This window comes from Dermacentor andersoni, chromosome 2 (assembly GCF_023375885.2).
Source record: "Dermacentor andersoni chromosome 2, qqDerAnde1_hic_scaffold, whole genome shotgun sequence".
NCBI classification, from domain to species: domain Eukaryota; kingdom Metazoa; phylum Arthropoda; class Arachnida; order Ixodida; family Ixodidae; genus Dermacentor; species Dermacentor andersoni.
In genome coordinates this window covers 104376626-104396082 of record NC_092815.1, presented here as the reverse complement: position 1 = coordinate 104396082, position 19457 = coordinate 104376626, and the positions used below count along the sequence as shown (strand labels likewise).

The window sequence follows — 19457 nt, the reverse complement described above, 5'->3', positions numbered from 1 at the left end:
GATTCAGTCTATGTCTTCTAGCACAGCAGCTGAGATGCTCTAACCATAGGCCCAGATCCGCAGGCATGCTTCTCTCGTGCGAAAGTCACTCTTTGAAATGTCTTGCGCGTGCGTCATCGTGCGAGCTTCTCGCATACTTTTCTTGCGGCAGATAGCGCTTTGAGACGCTGTGTTATAGACTGCACTGCGTGTCTTCGGGATTGGTCCACATTTTATGTTATAGATACTTCAAAAGTGCTTGAAGTCATCCTATAATGCTATCGCATTAAAAGCCGTTTTGTCGGCACCACCCAAGGAGACAGGCTGCAATGAGGGTTGGAGGAGGAGGAGGAAGCGACAGAGCCAGAAGGCAGGGACATCAACCAGACGCGCGTCCGGTTTGCTACCATAAATTATTAATCTCGTTCAGCTTAGGTTATGGCTATAAGAGGAAAAAAAAATTGCAAATATTTTCAGCTTACCCGCTTCGCGAAGACTCACGATCTGCAGGACTTCATTAAAGTTTTGCCATACCATACTATACCCGAATGGGACGGCGTTCCACAAACCACAGCAAAATATATGCAACGGTGTTCTTTACATTGGCATTTTTACTATTTAAGTACACATGACAACGATTTTGTAGAACTGTGTTCTATAGTGAAACAGCGACTGTTATCCAAAACAATGTTCCACATATACCTTTACCTACCATACGGAACATTGTTTCGCACAACTTCACTTGCAAGCATGTTCAAGTATGCATTTAAATAGGCGTGCAGTCGGTACAGTCGTAGACGTCCCTGGAGCAACTGTTAGACCACGATTTGAACGCCTCTTGAACTGTACTGTAAACTACTCTCACAGACCGAGCGCTTCCTCGTCTTTGTCCCGGCGAAGCAGTGCAGCAATACGTTTAAAAACGCCAGGCTCTACGAATTTCCTCAAGGCCCAGTGTTTGGTCATGGTCACTTTCATCGATTTTTCTAATTTGACTTCGGCGCTGTCATATCATCCTCTTGATTTCTATAGGTGACTTCTTCCGTGTTTGCTCATGACTATTACCGTGTAAGCATAATTTCCATATAGCCAGTGTATAGCGATGGTTAAGTGTTACCCCGTGCTTCACTCTCTTCCTCTTTGTCGTTGGCGTCCGTCGTCCTCCCACGCATAGGAGTCGCGCGTTTCGCGAACCGCAGCGGATTGTTTTATGCCGATGTTATTCTTTTATGCCGATGTTATTCTTTCATGCCTATGTTATTCATTCATGCTGATGCTGACCTTACAGAGAAGGACTAACTTACTCGAAAGCTACGGGGGCTGAAATCTCTATTCCGGGGCATGACTAAGCACGCAGCACATATAGGTCGTGCTCGCTAGCAAGAGCGCCGCCGCGGCTTTATTAGCTCGCGCCCGTTGACGGAGTGCATCTGGCGAGACTACGCGACATTGCGCGAGCTCGCTTGGGTGGAACGTGATTGACGCCCTATGTAATCACTCCGCGCCTAATTCGCTCCGTCCTTCGCATGCCGAACGGACACATCTTCGTTTCATTTCAGAGAGCCCACCAAAGAATGCATATACGCGCATGCGCGCGCGCGATAAAGGGTCCCGAAAGTGTGTCAGTCAGCTGAGAAGCGTGTACATGGGGGGGGGGGGGGGGGGAGAGGGGGCGAGGCGCTCTGGGCGTCCGTGACGAGCCTGCCCAGTGCCGCGCACGAGCGCTTCTAATCGCGGATGGAGCTTGCGGCGCGAAAAAGACGGCGACCTCCCGTCCAGCAGCCACACCCAGCGAAGATCGCGAGAGAGCCCGAGGGCGAAGGCGCGGGGAAAGCGGGCGCCGCAGTTTGTGGTCGCAGGAGTGCGTTGAAGCACGGGTCTCAAAAATCGTGCCTTCTGGCCCGAAGAAGGCGCGCGCGCGCGCCCGTGTTGCAGAGCGGTGCGAGCAAGGGTCACGTGCTAGTGTGAGCAAGCGTGTGCGTTGCATCAGAACGAGTTGAGGTCGCTAAAGCTGGGCGCTCCTGATAGGTGCCGCCCACATGCAGATTGCGGCGAAGGTCCCCGCGCCACTGTGTGTGCGTGTGTGTGCGTGTGCGTGTGTGCGTGCGTGTGTGTGTGGGGGGGGGGTTGAGATGGGGGTGCGTGAGGGAGGCGTTGCCGTTGAGGTGTCTTGAAATGCCATGTGGAGGCGAGGACCAAGATGGACGCCTCAATTGGGCACGATAAGACAGCATGATAACCGCTCCTTGATTTCGCTAAGCGTTACCGATCTGAAAATTATGGAGGAGAACTGAAGACGGCGGAAACAAATTTTAATGACGACGTTTTAAGGAAACGACAAAATCTCGCACGAATGTTCGCGCAATTAAGCTGACGACATATACATACATACATACATACATACATACATACATACATACATACATACATACATACATACATACATACATACATACATACATTAGCACTACTGCATGATGATGGAAATGTAGTCCACGAGTGAGCAAGCCTCTATCATCTGTTTTGCGTTATCAAATAATGTATGACGACATGAAACATGCACATATACTGTAGCTGCTCAGGTATCTCTAAAGCCACAGACCTCTTAATGGGATAACGCATGATATTCAACAGCGTCTTTGATTCTGTTACATTCCTACCATTTGGCGTGCACTATTTGGCTGCTGAGTATGCGCCGCTGGGTATGCCGCTGGGACGCAAAGAGTATACAGGAGACTTAAATGTGTGTTTACGCATTTCGGCCTGCAAACACTTCTCCCCACCTGGGGAATAGTTAAGGCGTCCGCCTTGAGCAAGTAAGCGGTCCGCGGCAGGAGGTGTCTTTAATAAGCCTTGTTAGTTGTCGAGAAATTAAAACAATTAGTTCTTTCGCAATATCGCGACACCTGCGTGGAACCTGGTGCGTCAGCCAATCGGGGGAGCGGCCGTGCGTATGCGGGCGTGTCCCTGCGCCGCCTTGAGCTTCTATGCGTCAGTGCGTCGTCTGCTCAGTCTCGAGTTCGGTCTCGAGCGCCAGAGGGCAGCAATTCGCAACCTGCACTCGAGTGTAATGCTGTCAAAATCCTTCTCTCAATGTATGCCGACCCGAGCCAGCTCATACATCAAAGACAGCGGATCAGCGTATATGACAGAGTTCTCACACCCTTACGAAGTCATAAGGCTATATTTTTCCACTGCCCGAAATATGCCCAAGACTTTGCAAACGCCCGTCATTACATCCGGTGCATTTCCTTCGCTATACCCGAGGAATTTCATGTGCTTCACCACATCTGAGTTTTGTACAGAAACCTGCGTTTTCCTTTTAAAACCATAAAAAAAGAAATAACGCTACGGCACGAACGTATTCAGAGGGACAAATGCTAAAATTGGTCTCGGCCAAAGGGCCCAGACGCGATACCTACAAATTGTTTGTCAATTTGGGCTCCTCTTAGGACCTTCTCGAGCCATTGAAACGCGACGAACGAAACAACAAATACGGATTACCGGCTAAGTTTGTTGAGTGGGGGTATACGCAGTGTAGGCAACAACGTCTTACATAGTAACGGCGCTACCGGTAACGCGTTCCTTCTTTTGGTAACTTGGCAACGTATACTCGCTACCGTTCCTGAACTGCAATGGATAATGTACTTACGTTAACCGTTTCAAGTGGCCGTAAGGAGACAAATTACTAGTGACTGTTCATTCCAGTACCCTCTCCCTAGTACCTGAACAGAAATGGCATGGACAAAAAAATCTATCTTCAACGGCGCTTCTCTCGCCTAAAACACGTGCTCTAATATAGGTGCGCTTGACGATGCAGGCAACATACCTAACTAAAATGCAAATTGGCCGTCAAGCTTTACTGCGTATGAGTTCAATCACACACGCCGGGTTGACAACCCGGGTTTCCTTAACGAGCATCTAAACCTGGTGACAGCAATGAAAAAGGCTGGATTCTTGCTTAATTGAAAACTGTTTATTATCTGCAGAGCGTCGGCGTGAAGCGTGTTGCCGTTGCTGCCTTCCTCGGCCGCGTCTCTCGTTCGTCTCTCGTTTCTCTCGTTCGGCTCGCCTCCGGCTCTTCTCTCTCGCTTCGCTCGAACTCCCGTGTCTACTCGAGGGTCTCTTCTTACAGTCCCAGGAACCATGGCAGGGCATCGGTGCGATGAGTCTTTCCTCGTGTTTACTCATGGGTCTCTTGCGGGGAGCAAAGTACCATGCGGGGCGCCTCGTGATCTACGGGATTGCGGCGGCGGAGCACGCTGCCTGACAGGTCGGCGTAAAATGCGTGACGGCTAAGTTATGAGAGTGCGCGCCGCTCACACGGCCTACCCGAAATTTGCGGCTGTCCTCAGGCGCACGTGTCCGTCGATGTCAACTCCTCGGTGGTCAAAGCGTTTTCCTTGTACTTCCTCAGCTTTTCGACGTTCACAGTTTTTTCGTTTGATCTTCCGGGGATGGGGGTGGCTCTGCTTATAACAGCCATGTTGGGACCTGTCAGTGCCGTTATTTCGAACGGCCCTTCGTATCTGGCATCTAATGGAGACCTTGCGCCGAGCTCCAGAAGAACGTGATCACCACACTGGAAGTGCGGTGTCCGGCGTTTTTCGTTGTACTGGCTGGTCGTTTCCTCTTGGCTTTTCTTAAGACAGCTTATGGTGTCCTGGCGCCCCTTGGCCATTTCATTGGGCCTTTGTGCGGCTTCGATTTCTTCTCCGATTGTTCCAATATTCAGTTCTCCCGGTACCCTCGGATCGTAGCCGTGCATGAGCCAGAAGGGACTTCGGTTGCCGTGTCGGTGCTTTGAGACGTTGATGGCGAATATGGCCTTAGGTAGTTCCCTTTTCCAGACTTGCTTATGACCTTTCGCAATACCTGTTTCAGGTTTCCCACCATTCTTTTGATTAATCCTATCGACTGCGCCATGACAGCAATGAAAAAGGCTGAATTCTTGCTTAATTGAAAACTGTTTATTAGGTGTGAAGTGTGTTGCCGTCGCTGGCTTCCTCGGCCGCGTCTCCCGTTTCTCTCGTTCGGCTCGCCTCCGGCTCTTCTCTCTCGCCTCGCTCGAACTCCCGTGTCTACTCGAGGGTCTCTTCTTACAGTCCCAGGAACCATGGCAGGGCATCGGTGCAATGAGTCTTTCCTCGTGTTTACTCAAGGGTCTCTTGAGGGGAGCAAAGTACCACGCGGGGCGCCTCGTGATCTACGGGATTGCGGCGGCGGAGCACGCTGCCTGACAGGTTGGCGTAAAATGCGTGACGGCTAAGTTATGAGAGTGCGCGCCGCTCACACTGGGCACACGATGATTTTTGAATTCCGCCCTACACGGAATTGCAGGCGGCGTGGTCGGGATTCGAACACGCCGCTTTTTTCTTAGCAGCAGTACGCCACACACACTCAGCCACCGCGGCGGTGGCGACAAGTGTGGTCTTTTCTCTTATTGCGATAGCAACTATATGGACCCTCCAGGCGAATTTTCGCAGTCGCTGTCGCCGTGATGCCCGGTACAAAGTCCAAGTGTGATAAGATACTATTACGCCCCTCGCGCTTTATCAACGCCTCCTAGAGAGCAGGTCTGTTCACTGTGCTTTATGACGTTGTGCTACTTGGGCCGACATTTCCGTTGCCAAGACCGGCGTGACGAAAGCTGTGGCATCAAAATTACCACGGCTGACTCGGGAAATTTGCCATTAGATTCTATGGCAGTCGGGGAAAGTAGCATGACGTCATGAATCGAAGTGCACAGGCCTTGAGCTGTCTGGGAGGCGTTGGCCGTGTACTGCGGTGCGAGGGAAAGCGTGCGAAGAGTGAACCGAGAAGGATGGCGGCTTGATGCGCGTCGTCTTCCCGCGCGTCCAATATTGGAGGTGATGTGATCAAGCGCACTAGAGAGAGGATAGCGGCAGACGCGTCTGTAGTCCTCTATAGACTGGCCGTGGCTGCGCATAGCTGTCCGCACGACCGATTGATTGTACACGCCGTACGCAGCGCGCACGCCGTTTCTTCGAGGCAATCTGTGGCGAATGCAATGTTTAAGGAAGAGCCAAGATGGCTTGCGGCTTCATGGGGGCTGTGTTCCAGCGCGCCTTGTGTTGGAGGTCGCTTAAATCTCAAGTTTCCGAGACATGCTTAAGCGAGAGGCAGCACGAAGTGCTCGCTCCTCGCTCCCGGCTGTCTTCGTCACGCCAGCTTTGTGACAGTGAGTGTTCGTGGTTGTCGAGTGAGATCTGCTCATGTTTGCCTTTGATGCGTGACGCCATGCTTGTAAGCTAATGTTTACTGCAATAGATATGGCTGATAAAACTACGAACTGTACTCCATGTACTTCATCTAATACTTTGCTATCGCAATGCTTCGCTTTTCGGATGAAACTGCAACATTTATTATTGCAGACACGGAACTTACTAATATAGTTTAGCTTAGTTTTTAGCGTCCCTTTAACGACGACATCGCGGAACGAAAAAGAAAGCGCACTTACGTTGATGTTGCAAGCAGTAGTCCAACAGCGCAAAGGCTCGTTGACCCCTTTCGCTTGATGAAGCAGGACCACATGCGGCGTCTATCATCGGGGTTTCGCATGGGCGCCCAACTGCGTCATAAGGTTTCAAAACGCATGCAACGTTCTCTTTGGCCTATTTGGTCCTCGCTCTCCTTGGTATAACCTTTGGCTGTCTATAGCCACTGAAGCGCTACATAACTGAACAGTTTATGCGTCGTTGTGCAGCAATTATATCGTGTTATATACAGTGTGTCCCAACTAAAATGCACCAAGATTTAAAAATATGCAAATACCAAGTAACTGGACGGAACCAAGCTAATGTTGTTAGCCATTGCTTGGAGATACTTCGGTTATTTGTTGCATTTCGCCTAATTACATAATTAGTCATACTTAATTAATCAGCTTATCAAATATTATCATTAGATGAGAAGTGTAAATGATAAAATCGTAGAGCAACATGAAAAACTACCTACACAGCTTTCTGTCGCTCAATACGCGCCACATAAGAGTTTTTTCGAGCGTGCAAGAAGCCCATGAATACACGTAATATTGCAGCGCGACTCTTCTAAACTCTAAATATAAAATTTTCTAAATATTTTCTAACCACACGTTTTCTCCCTATTTTCATACGTTATGCGATGCGTGTATTGTGTTTGCCCACAGTTCCCGGAGAACTGAGTGGGTCACCGACTTCATTATTGGTAGAAATACGAACATGGTGTGCGCGTTATGTCTGGTTTACGCGTGCAAACCTTAATGTAGACACGGGGTTTAATTACGGCGTTATACACGCATTATATATATATATATATATATATATATATAAATTCTTGATTCAGCTTCTCAGTCGAAACAGCTTCGCTGGAAACAAAAGTGGACTGTGATTTTAGAATGTCGCACAAGTATGCCGTACTTAACTTTTCCATAAAGGATGCAAATCTTCTTTGGGCCCTGCAGTGCACTCTACAAAACGCCGATTCTCTCGTCAGCACGACGAGGGCATTGCTACGATTCATGAAATCGACTGGCCTCAGTGACCGATCGTAGGCGTGATGTACGATCGCACGTGTTCACACCGACAGTACCCACTTCCCTCCCTCCCTCTCCTTTCTTCCTCTTCGTGCCTTAAACCCCTTTCTCCGTGTAGGGTAGCAAACCGGACGTTCGTCTGGTTGATCTCCCTACCTTTCCTTCTTCTCCTCCTCCTCCTTAACACTGCTGGCGCTGGAAAAGTCGATGACATTAGTCTCAGAACGTAAAATGGTCTCGTCAAATTTATGAGCTGTTCCTTTCACCTCTATTTCTTTATTTTTGCTTTGGAGAATCCTAATTGTGCAAACAGACACGCATGACAGATTACCCCCTCCCCCCCTCCCCCCAAAAAAGAAATAAAAAACAAGATCACCTGAAAGAAATGTCTGTGACGTTATTGTTACTACTAATAGCACACAGTGTAGGGAAGGGCTTCGGTTCCCACTGTGATTCGGAGGCACGAGCATGTCCACGACGAAAAAAAAAAAAAAGAAATAAAGAGCAAGCCGGTACAACGTAATCTCAGAATCTAAATGACGCGTCGCTTGTTTGAATTGGCGAGGAGTAGCAGCAGTAGCGGATGACACACGCACGGACTCGTCGCCTGCAACTGTTAGCTCTCGGTATCACAGGGACAAAGGTGATTCATTATGCTTGTCCAGGGAAGAATGGTGATGAGGTGTACGTGTATGAAAACGGAAGTACGACGCGCACGTAAACACATTTAAGGCACATACCCATTCGGAGGGATTTGCTAGGAATGGGCACATATCTATAGTGGCACATATACCAAGTGGCCCACAAGTTCTACGTTCGGCGACAAACGTTACAACGTACTATCGCGTTCAATATGAGTTGCAACACGGGCATACACCTGTCAGCATACACGCATATTCCTTGTAAACAGGGTGCTAGCAGTAGTCAGAACGGTATGGTATGGTATGATGAACATTATTCACGCAATGAAGGTCAACCCTTAGGTTGACGCAGGTGGCTCCCACGTCGGGACAGTAAAGTTTAACCTTACCGCCGTATCGTGGGCCTTCTGGACGGCCTGTACTTGATCTAAAGGAACTCCGCTGTGAAGGACTCGTCGCCACCAGTCTCTTTCCTTGTCACAGTATGTGAAAGACACAGGACACTGCCAAAGCATATGATCCAGAATAATGATGCCATTACACTTCTCACAATTGATCGGTACCTCTCTTTCTGGATATAGCTTGTTAATAAAGTTTGGACTCGGATAAGTTCTTGTCTGTAACAAACTCAGAGTCACTGCTTGAGCTCTATTGAGCTTAGTGTGTGGCACTGGAAATTCCCTTCTATTCATGTAGTAATGCTTCGTGATTTCATTATATGTAAGTAATTGGTCCCTGTTTTCCTGTATATTATTATGGTCCTGGTTGCGCAGTGGACGGACAGTAAGTCCTCGTGCAGCTACGTTAGCCATCTCATTAAAATTTTTCCGATATGGATCGACAGACCCCATGTGTGCAGGAAACCAGCGGATTTCGATCCCTTGGCTGTCCACCTCACCGATCAGCTGAATAGCCCTTTTGGTTACAACACCTTTGGTAAAGTGTCTAATAGCCATCTTAGGGTCACTATAAATTCGCGTCCACTCATTATTCCTTAAAGCCAATGCTATCGCTACTTGTTCCGTGACTGTCATGTCTTTAGTCATGACTGTAATAGCATCCCGAGTGATATCATCTGCACCTACTACTTGCCGCAAAGGCTTTGTTTCCTCTGACCCATGAAGCATCTACAAAAGCCGCATGTTCTCTGTCGTGCTCTATCTCTTGAACGGTGTTCAGCAATCTTTTTGTGTAGGCGTTGCCATGCTGCCTACGGGTACTGTATGGCAGCATGGCAGCGCCTACAAGCAAAAAAAGAGAGGAAAGAAAAAGGAAAAAGAAAAACAGATGCTCGTGTTGCAATTCACACTGAGCTCGATCGCAAGTACTTCCACAAAGCCCCGAAGGGGGGTATGAAAAGAAATCTTCGCTCTAAGAGCGAGAACTTTGTGCGACGCTTTCGCAGGAGGAGGAGGAGGAGGAGGAAGAGGGCTCGTCTTCGAGCGCCGAAGACGGGACGAGCGCGGCTTCGGCGCTGGCCGACGGGGGCGTGACGTTCAAGCCGCAGCAGCACCGCAAACGCTGCTGCGACGACGACTTCTCGTCGCTGTCGACGCGGCTGCGCTGCCTGCTGGCCGCGGTCGTCGTGCTGCTCGTGCTCACGGCGGTGTTCGTGCCGCTCTACTACTTCGTCTTCAGGCAGCACCTGGGCCCGCTCTGGAGAGCCCTGTTCGGGACGCGCGTGGCCGATGCTTCAGGCGGAGCGGAGACCACCGCCGGCGGGACGGGCATCTCCACCCTGGACGAGACGCTGGCGCCGTTTCGGACGACACCGGCGTGGAAGCCTGAGTGTCCCGAGGTGAGTGCCGTCACGGGCTGCCAGGGGCAGTTACTGAAGAGTTAACGATGACGCTCATTCCTCCTGGCCCACCTCGCAAAACCAGGCGAAGGTTCCACGCCACATGAACATCATGGACACCCGTGAGCAAAAGTATGCGGAGCACAAACTCGCCGAAAGAAAAGGTGAATTTATTTGTAATTAGGATGCACAAACTGCAATTGGCGAGCGCTTTGCAATACTAGCAATGGCTAGTTTGGACTGCAGTCCTCAATTTCAAGTTACATTCACAGGCGGAGAAGAAAAATTGGAGGACGCCTAAGCTCCGCCTTTAAGAGTGGAACGCGATAACATTCAAAGATACCCGAACACTTTTCACGCTTCCCGGTAGCTGCAGCTTATGTAACCGTAATGTTTATCGGGAAATGCTAGCGGCGAACGCTGCGCACGAAGGCGAGCTTTCTGGTTGAAAGGCGGCCTCTTGCGTAGGTCGATCTCCTGTTACTGTTTCGCACTTTCAATATTTCAGTCTGACGAGATTTAAGATAAAAGGTATTTGCAGTAGGTGTTTCTTTTTACATGACATATGTTTGTGGGCTGTCATTCTCAAAATTCCGAAGAATAACTTTGTTAAGAATGAAAGACAAGGTATGAGAAACTTCGTTGATAAAAGAGTGGTTGAGTATGCGTCGTACGAAATGATTTTTACCGGAAGGATGGTCGACACTGGACGCGGGCCGCCGACGTAGGATCTTCTGTGACACGAGGTCCTTAATGCTATCGCGTTAAAGTCGGTTCTATGGCGGAATCCGCACTCCTCATTCTTTTACTCAGGGGAGTACACTTTTTTACTCGCAAGCGTAATAGCCAGCTCGTGAAATCTGCAGTGTTTGCCTGAAGCGGCAAAGCAAGCGAACGAGGAAGGCACTTGGCCTCCGTGCTGGCTCCGGTTTGTTTGCAAATTTCGTCTGCACATTTAGTCCCCATTGATGGCAACGATAACGATGAAATTTGAGAATAAAAATCGTTAAGCATGCTTTCTCCTCTTTAAACTAACACTTTGAACGCAGTCTGACACGCATACGCCTGAAATTGCGCTGCTGAAATGTTTGCTATTAATGGATAACGAAAAAAATTATGAACATACCCCGCTTACAATTAAAGAATACGCTGAGCATGAATTGGGAGGTACTCTGTTATGGGGGTGCACTCCTTACCACTGTGCCTTACCCCTACGCTGAAGCCATCCCGTACTTCTAGCGCCACTTCCTCAAGCAACGCGTTCGGAACACCGTGTAGGGCCAGCCACCGTCTCCGATCGCAGATGCTTCTACTAGAGGCACAGTGTCTCAGCGATAGCATACCGAAGCGCTAGCTGTCACGAGGGAACCATGCGAGAACACTCCCCTTACCACATGTGAAACCATGCGGTACTGAAAGGTACTACCATGCCAGCGGTACCACCATACTGTCCCACGGTGCGATTTCACGCGGTCGCGCGGGTTTTATCTCGAAAGCGATCTGCTTTGGGAGTACAGTTTAGGTGGGCCGATGGCTCGTAGCTTTGCGTGCGCTGTGTTCTCGCCGCTGAGTTTGCGTTAAACTGATAGACAGCACGAAGGTCACTTAAACTCACTGCTGCTGCCGCGATTCCTCACATCAGTGTTTCGACAGCGAGTGTACGCGGTCATCGAGTATGAAGCGTCCATGTTTGCCTGCGTGCCCTGACATCACGCTAGGTAATTTAGATAGTAAGCGAATGTTTCCAACGGGGCTTTCTACTCCGGCGGCTGCTTCGTATGGCGTGGCCGCGCGGGCCCTGTCTTGAATACGATCTGCGATGCGGACGGTGTAGGCGTCTAGGCGCGCCGAGGGCCGATATCCGTATACGCTTGCGCGTCATCCGCGTTCACGAAGTGAAACGCCACTGCAACTTTGTTTTAGGCGCGCACTCTAAGAATCACCGACTTTCCTCGGATTGTCCTCATTAACATTAAGTAACAGCTCTCTCTCTCTCTATATATATATATATACATACATACACATATATATATATATATATATATATATATATATATATATATATACGAGAACGGCTCGAGAGGAAAGAGGCAGAGAGACACGCTTTATTGAAAGGCAGATATGTTTGCCGGCGTGCATACGACCGCTGCTACTCTCCATGGGGAGGGGAAGGCGATTAAGAGGTTACAGAGGAGAGCGGAAAAAAGGAAAATAAAGATAACTACTAAAAATTGAGCGATTGAACCTGACAATGATATTTACATGTGAGGCAGCGAATTCAAGGTTTTGTTTATCTTGGAGTGAACTTTCTTTGAAGATTTCCGAGAAGGCCAAATTCTGAGAGTTATCGGAACAATAAACCCGAGGCCCGCCTGTCGTTTGAAGGGCAGGGCGTAGGACCTAAGACGCCACGTGTCGTTGGTGGAGCGTGACAAATCACGTCCATTTGGTGTTCAAAACCAAATCTTTCGCTGTGGTACCTGGGGAATTCAAGTAATATGTGTTCCACTGTCTCTACACTGCCACATTTATCACAGTAGGCACCAGTGGTACGCGCTATGCGATATTTTTCTTCAGACACACACATATATATATATATATATATATATATTGCCATGTTCTAAGGGTGGGCTTCTGTGAAAAATAATTTTTCGATAATTTCTGTATTGAAGTACTATACTCGTTCACTCTCCCCGGAGCTCGCACTCACGGCTCGAACTAGTGCAGTAGAGAGATAGAGAAAGAGAGGGGGAGATCCGGTTTGCTACCCTACGCTGGGGAGAGAGGGGAGGGGGAGGTAAAGTGATAACAAAGTAAAGATAAAGAAAGAAAGGAGCGTAGACATACAATCACAGTCGGTCACTGTCGCCGCATGCTGCCACCGCGCAGCACAGTAGCACTCACCCATTACTTAATGTGCCGGCGCATAAGGAGAACAATGTGAAGTCACCTGGATGACGGAAAAGCTTTTTTCTTTTCAAATGAACAGACTGACTTCCCCAATCTTAGAATTTCTTTGTCATAGTCCAACAATGCAGATACAAAGTCAGGAGCGCTGTAATTGTCTAACGTATCAAAATGCTTTCACTCTTTCTTTCATCTGAAGCGTCAACCCTTCCAACTTGTAAGGGCTCCATTCCATCCCTCTAGCCCAAATTTATTTTCTGCGCGAACGTCGTGCCCCCACCACGGGAATCTCTCTCTGTCCCTTCCCCCCTTCCACACCGTCGTTTTACTGTTTGTCGGCTTGCTTGCGTCTGTACATCAAATAAGTTAACTGCAGGAAGATTTCATAGGCGAAGGTCTGCAAAAATAAAAAAAGAAAGTTGCATTTCCGCGAAACCTTGATAAGCAGCCTAGAATTAGAAGTTGTAGCCTGCGTTGGTATACACGTGTCTAACAGGATGCTTCACTAGGATGCTAGGGTGCTTCGCTACTGCACAATCTGCGCGCTCAAGATGTACGCAAATCCAACTGCCTTTTTCTCATCTTTTTCGCTTTTCAATTCATAGACACTCCAGGTGCATTTCTACCGTCGCCGTGAAGTTCCGCATAAAGTCCAAGGGCGATAATATCGTCGCCGCGCGCCGTGTGCTGTATGTGCGAGTGAAAGCGTGCTAGGGTAAGGCGACGATCACGGCTAAATCTCGCGCACGTAAGCGAGGAAAGTGGGAAGAAACGCGCCGTATTCCGTCGCGCACAAGGATACAGGGGGAGGCGTTCTACTCCGGGCGGCCCGGGCGGCCGCGCGCGCCTTCTCGGGTCGCTGTATGTCGAAAGCAATCTGCGACAGCGACAGAGGTCGCCGAGCGCTGTGTTTTCGCGCCTTAGTTCGCGTTGATGCAAGACTCAGCACGGAGGTCCATTCGCTCGCTGCTGCTGCCGCACTTTTTCACTCGAGCGCTTCGACAGCGGATTTCCACGATCAACGAGTGAGATGTATTCATGTTTGCTCGCGCGCGCGTGACATCATGCTTGTTAGTTTAGTTATAGTGTGCCTATGTTTGCATGTTTGTACGGCCGATAGACTACTCTCCTTACTTCGTATAGCTAGCTGTCCACAAATTTGCTATCGCAATCGATGCTTCAGCTTTCGGGTGAAACTGCGACTTTTTTCGACACCTGCTGGGCGCCGTAATCTCATGAAACTATTAGCGCAGTGAAGTTAACACAGGAAATAGCAATAGTTGGAGCTCGACCTACCCTGATTTTTCAAAAAGTATGAGACTGGCCCTTTCGAAGATCTGCTGTTCCAGAGATGTCCAGCTACTTCTGTTCTGCGTCTACGAGCAGACCATACATGCCTCAAATTACCTAGCTTTATTTTCAATGACTGCTTTCGACTGCGTTTCACTGATTAATCTTATCAATGATTATCTTCTTTGGTGCCTGTCCAGTAGTATTCTTGCTCACGAATAGATGTTCTTGAGTGCCAAGGCTTGTCCCAAGTTTTTTTTGGGGGGGACGTTGACTCTCGAGCTTCATCTCTATAGCGGTTCCCTGTCATGTTGACCTGCACTGTGATTTCAGTTAAATGTTAGCATGTGTGTTTGGTTCACGCCCCGGCATCGAATCCTTAGCTTCAACTTTCTGTCTTTAGAACAATGCCAAGTTCCACCCGCCGCTTGAGACGTGCAGCACGGGTATAGGGCATGCATGCACCTGGTGCCTTGGCTGGAGCGCTAGAGTGTTAATCACGCTGGAATGTGAGCTTGCTATAAAATGAAGAGTTTGCTCATGGAAATCTAGGGGGGGGGGGGGGGGGGGATTCCTAATCGGTTCCGGCAAGGCAATTTTTTTTTCTCAGACGCTTTCGAACTACTGTCCGTCGTGCGTGTGTTCGGCGATGACTCCTGTTTGTTGGTTCGCAGGCGCCAGTGCTGGAGTGGGACCGTTTCGACTGTTACCCGGAGAATCCAGACGTGGACGTGCGCACGTGCGAGGACCGGGGATGCTGCTGGGCTGTCACCGACGTCCGAAACGACAAGGACGGTCCTGCTGCCAGGGAACACTACAGGTCGGCATACGCGAAAGGTGGATCGCCGTCTCAGAGTGCTAGTTACAAAAGCACGAGGTTTCAGAAAGACAACAGCCTTTTTATGGTCCCATATTTTTTTTTTACGTTTCTGTATGTGCTCTACGTCGTGTATGTCGCCGTCTAATTCTTCTTCTTCTTCTTAAAAAAAAAAGCAAATTGCGTTATTACCTTTTCGTTCTTTAGTATAACAAGCCCTTTGTGTAGGTCGTGCTGAGTCGTGACCTATGCAAGACTGCATGTTTCTGCAGCGCAGCTGACATTAATCGGAAAGTTGAAGTTCATACTTGGATATGTCGTAAATAGTGTGGAGCGCTGAGCACCCTTAAAAGGCCCCTCACCAGGCCCCATCGCAAATTTTGGTTGTATACGGGGATGATCATTTTTACGCTTTCCGGAATTTTCAAAAATCGTCTGCTGCACATAACATTATTGGAGTCCTTGAGCTGGATTATTCAGAGAGGCGGACATTACTTGCAACGAGGAATCGAAACACATATTCAACTAATTAAAGAAATTCTCTATGTAACTTCTTAATTAAATTGCGGTACATATTGCTATTTAAAAATTGTAGCCGGTGAACTTGCAAGGCATCCTACTTGGAATTAATTTCCAGAATGACAAAAGTTTGAATATACACACCATCAAACCTGCTGTAAAAATGCACTGTTGTTCCAGTTACCTAAAAAAGAAAAAGACGATCGTTTATGCATTTAAGTGCGAAAGTAACTGGAACGCTCATGTATTCCGTCCCACATTTTTGAAAATAATATGTCGAGTGCCATAAGTGCCACTGTGTTCACTGGGTACGTACCACAGAGAATATGTCCCTGGGGTTGCTGGGTATGTGCATTATTATTATTATTATTATTATTATTATTATTATTATTATTATTATTATTATTATTATTATTATTATTATTACTATTATTATTATTATTATTATTATTATTATTATTATTATTATTATTATTATTATTATGTGAACATGGCAGGAAAGGGAAAGAGGGTAGCAGGCTGGCAACTGCCACCGGAAGGGGCAGAACGCGTGCCTACACCTCAGAAAGGAGGAGACAGAAAGAGCGAAAGAGGGAAACAAACAGCGCAGGTCGTACACAGTAGGGCCGGTCGCGCTACTACAGAATGTTAGAACAGAGTAGTGTTTGAAGTATCTTCATTTGTAAAACTAGAAATAAGTTCCAAACGTGAACCTAAGTTCGTTTCTTTTAGGAAAGTTAGAAGAGCGCGATGAGCCTGACCGCGTCGAGACGCAGAACCACTGGGGCACAATCATTTGTCGAGTGTCGTACACCGCAGGCCAAGGAGGTGATAGTCCCTCACTAGCGACATGCGCTGCGCACTGAAAGAGGGACACTCCAATATCAAGTGTTGAAGTGCCTCGCAGCAACCGTAAGACGTACACGATGGACTGGCCACGCGTCCTTGTCGGTATAAACGTTCGAACGCGTTCACACAGCCAACCCTTACCTGGTTGTGTGAAGGTGTTCGAAGGTTTACACCGACAAGGACGTGTGACCAGCCCATCGTTTAGCTATAATTACACACATTCCATCATCTTGCCGTCGCCAGTTACCGTGAAAGTGGCAATAACGTTACCGTCCTGAAAAGAATGGAGACAAAGCTCGTAAAACGCTGCCGCAGGATAAGCATCGCGAATGCGTTGTTTTGGCTTGTACATGTACACGTTTGATGACAGTATGATTTGCCTTACGGTTTCTTTAATGACATGTATAACGTTTGACAGGAATCTGAGATATTTTAATGTTATTTTTCTTCTGCCAATACTACATCATAGTGTAGGCATCCCTCCTCTCCCCTTCCCCCCATTTCTTTTTCTGCTGATATCAGGTTATTCGTTAACGGTTTGTTCGTATACGCATTAATCTTCAAATAGCTGGTTACCGGTGACGTGAATGGCAGTGGCAACGCTGGTAGCAACATCTTGCGGCGCTTCGTTTAGCTATAACGCGTTATAAGCGTCTTGATACATAGGTGTTCTCATCGAAGGAAAAAAAAAAGAGTGCATGTGAACAGGTCGGTGCTTACAGTTTAAAGCAATATCTCTCGGTCACTGCAATAGTAGTTATGTTTCCACCCTGGTTTGATTCCGCCTCCAAATATGGCGCCACCATTACGGCTGCTCACGCCTTCGTCTATCAATAGGCATCAGAGCTGTTGCGAGCTCTATTCGCGCTCTCGATCGTGCGAGATGTTTTTATCTTGATCACAGCCGCAGCAACATTAAGCTTTACCCTTGTTTTCAACGACACTTTCGCCCAAGTGATGGAACTGAAAGGCCGCTCAACTCACCCCCGTGCACAGTCTAGCAACTGGGATGTCGTGTAGGTTGAAGGACAGGTGGACGGTATATGCGTCTGCTTCGACGGGGCACGTGTTACGACCGTCGGTCAACTGCTTCTACACCTGCGTGTTGCCGTTACAGCGCTCCAGCTTCCTGCGTTTAAGAGCGGACGTGCGAGAGAGATACATACTTTAATGACAGCTCGGGCTAGTCTGTGCTGGCCTGTGGCTCGCTGGACTAGAAAAGACATACTGCTTAAGGTGGTAAGCCACATTCAAAAGTCAAATTTTCCCCCAGAATTTATTATTTTTTTGTACATTTTATGTACGCCCAAACATTCAGCGACATGCTGAAAAAATTATCTTGCTATCGTCATTAGTTTGGGAGTTAGTTTTTCCAACCCATACCCTCGCATTGCGAAAGCGAAAATCAGCTCTATTTGTTTTATATAAATATTATGCAAAGTATCTTTTTTTCATTTTATGTTATCGCCGAGCAGCCGCATGAACAAAAGGAGACTCTAGCGCATCTCACTGGGGGCTCCTGGTATGTAAGGCTGGTTCATCTTGGGCCTCTGTGTTGTTGTTGACATCTTTCACATGGTTTGTAGGTTTGTTTACGTTTTTCTCAAAAGATTTTGCTTCACCTCACGTTACGCAAACTTTGATAACTTTGTTATCAGAAGTGGGGAAAATGTTAATTAAGGAAATGGAGAGGGAATATTTGTTTCTGGAACTACAGAAACAAATATCTGGTGAATACCTTAGCATTATATTATGATGTGCCGAATCATTTCCATTCTTTTTTCAGCACACACATGTCTCATCCTGTGGCGCATATTTGTTCCGCTATGTTTTTGTCGTCAGGCAGCCATCTCGAATAACAAGGTACTCCCCTTCGCTTTATCATACAGACGTTTTCCTCCCAATTTCTTTCTTGATATTCTTGTAGATTTCCGTGGCCTTTTTTGTTCCCATCATTTGCATTCAATTTAGCATCTCCATTTCTCTCACTTTCTTTTTCATGACTCCTGCTTGTCTATTTACGCTTTCAATTACCCCGTACTTAGTTGCCAACTTTCTTGACCTCTTCCTGTATCCCGTGTCCACACTTTTGAGGTATAGATATTTTGGGCGCTTCAGCCAGCGATTTATTTTTCATCCATCTTCCTTAGCATTTCTTCAAAACTAATCTTGCTCTGCGCTTCTCTGACCTCAATGGAAGCCCAACTCATGTCACCTTGCACTGCCTCATTTGTGGTTTCACTGTGGGCCCCCAAAGCCAGTCGGCCCACCGCCCTCTGGTTAATTTCCAACCCCGACAAGATTTGTAATTTATAGCGCAGAGTTGCATTCGCGAACATTAGCGCTGTCACTATTACTCCTTTCCAAATTACTCGCTCCACCTGAAATTTATTATAACCCCAATGTACTCGGTGTTTCAACATTGCTGCATTCCGCTCCCCTTTCATTTTATAGATGATCTTGGTAGACACTTGAATTGGGCTTTTCTTCGTTTATGTATATGCCCAGATACCTATATTGCTTCACTATGGGTACGTATGACTTCTTGTTGAATTGATACCATGTCATCACTCGTCTCTTCATTAAAAACCACAACTCCCTATTTCTCTGTGCTAAACTTAGGGCCTATAGATTCGTTGCTGCATTGCCACTTATATTCGCAAGTGCGTGTAAACCTATTGCACTGTCCGCTAATACCACTATGTAGCGCCCATACATCAGTGCGGGGACCTTCTGTTGCAACATACGTCCATTACGCGTGTATGATCGCTCAAACCCTAATTCACGCGAACAGTGAAGGCAGAGGACACCCTTGCTTCAGTCATTGGTGGATTTCCACAATGTCATTGCATTTCCGGCTTTCCCCATACAATTTGCGCACTGTTGTCTCTACATATTTCCCTCAGCAGCTCCACGAACTCGTCCTCTATGCCCTCGTTCTTGAGAATATGCCACAACAATTCCCTGTCTACGTTATCGTAGGCTCCTTCGACACCTATAAATTTTAGCCATAAAGGTCTATTCTGAGCTACTGAAATTTTATGCATCGAGTTATCACAAACATATTATCCTCTAAGTGTCTTCCCGGTCTGAACTCAGTCTGTAGTTCCTCCCAGTAAATCATTT

At 47.7% G+C, this 19457-nt stretch overlaps 1 protein-coding gene across 1 annotated transcript in view; it reads left to right on the top strand.

The window, feature by feature from the left end:
* The window catches only part of LOC126541503 (lysosomal alpha-glucosidase-like), an 85287-nt gene that overhangs the window by 17723 nt on the left and 48107 nt on the right, over positions 1 to 19457 (top strand). The window contains exons 2-3 of the mRNA XM_055076695.2: positions 9557 to 9949; positions 14821 to 14966. Of these exons, the coding sequence (XP_054932670.1) occupies positions 9557 to 9949; positions 14821 to 14966 (539 nt within the window). The remainder of the gene's footprint in view (positions 1 to 9556; positions 9950 to 14820; positions 14967 to 19457) is intronic.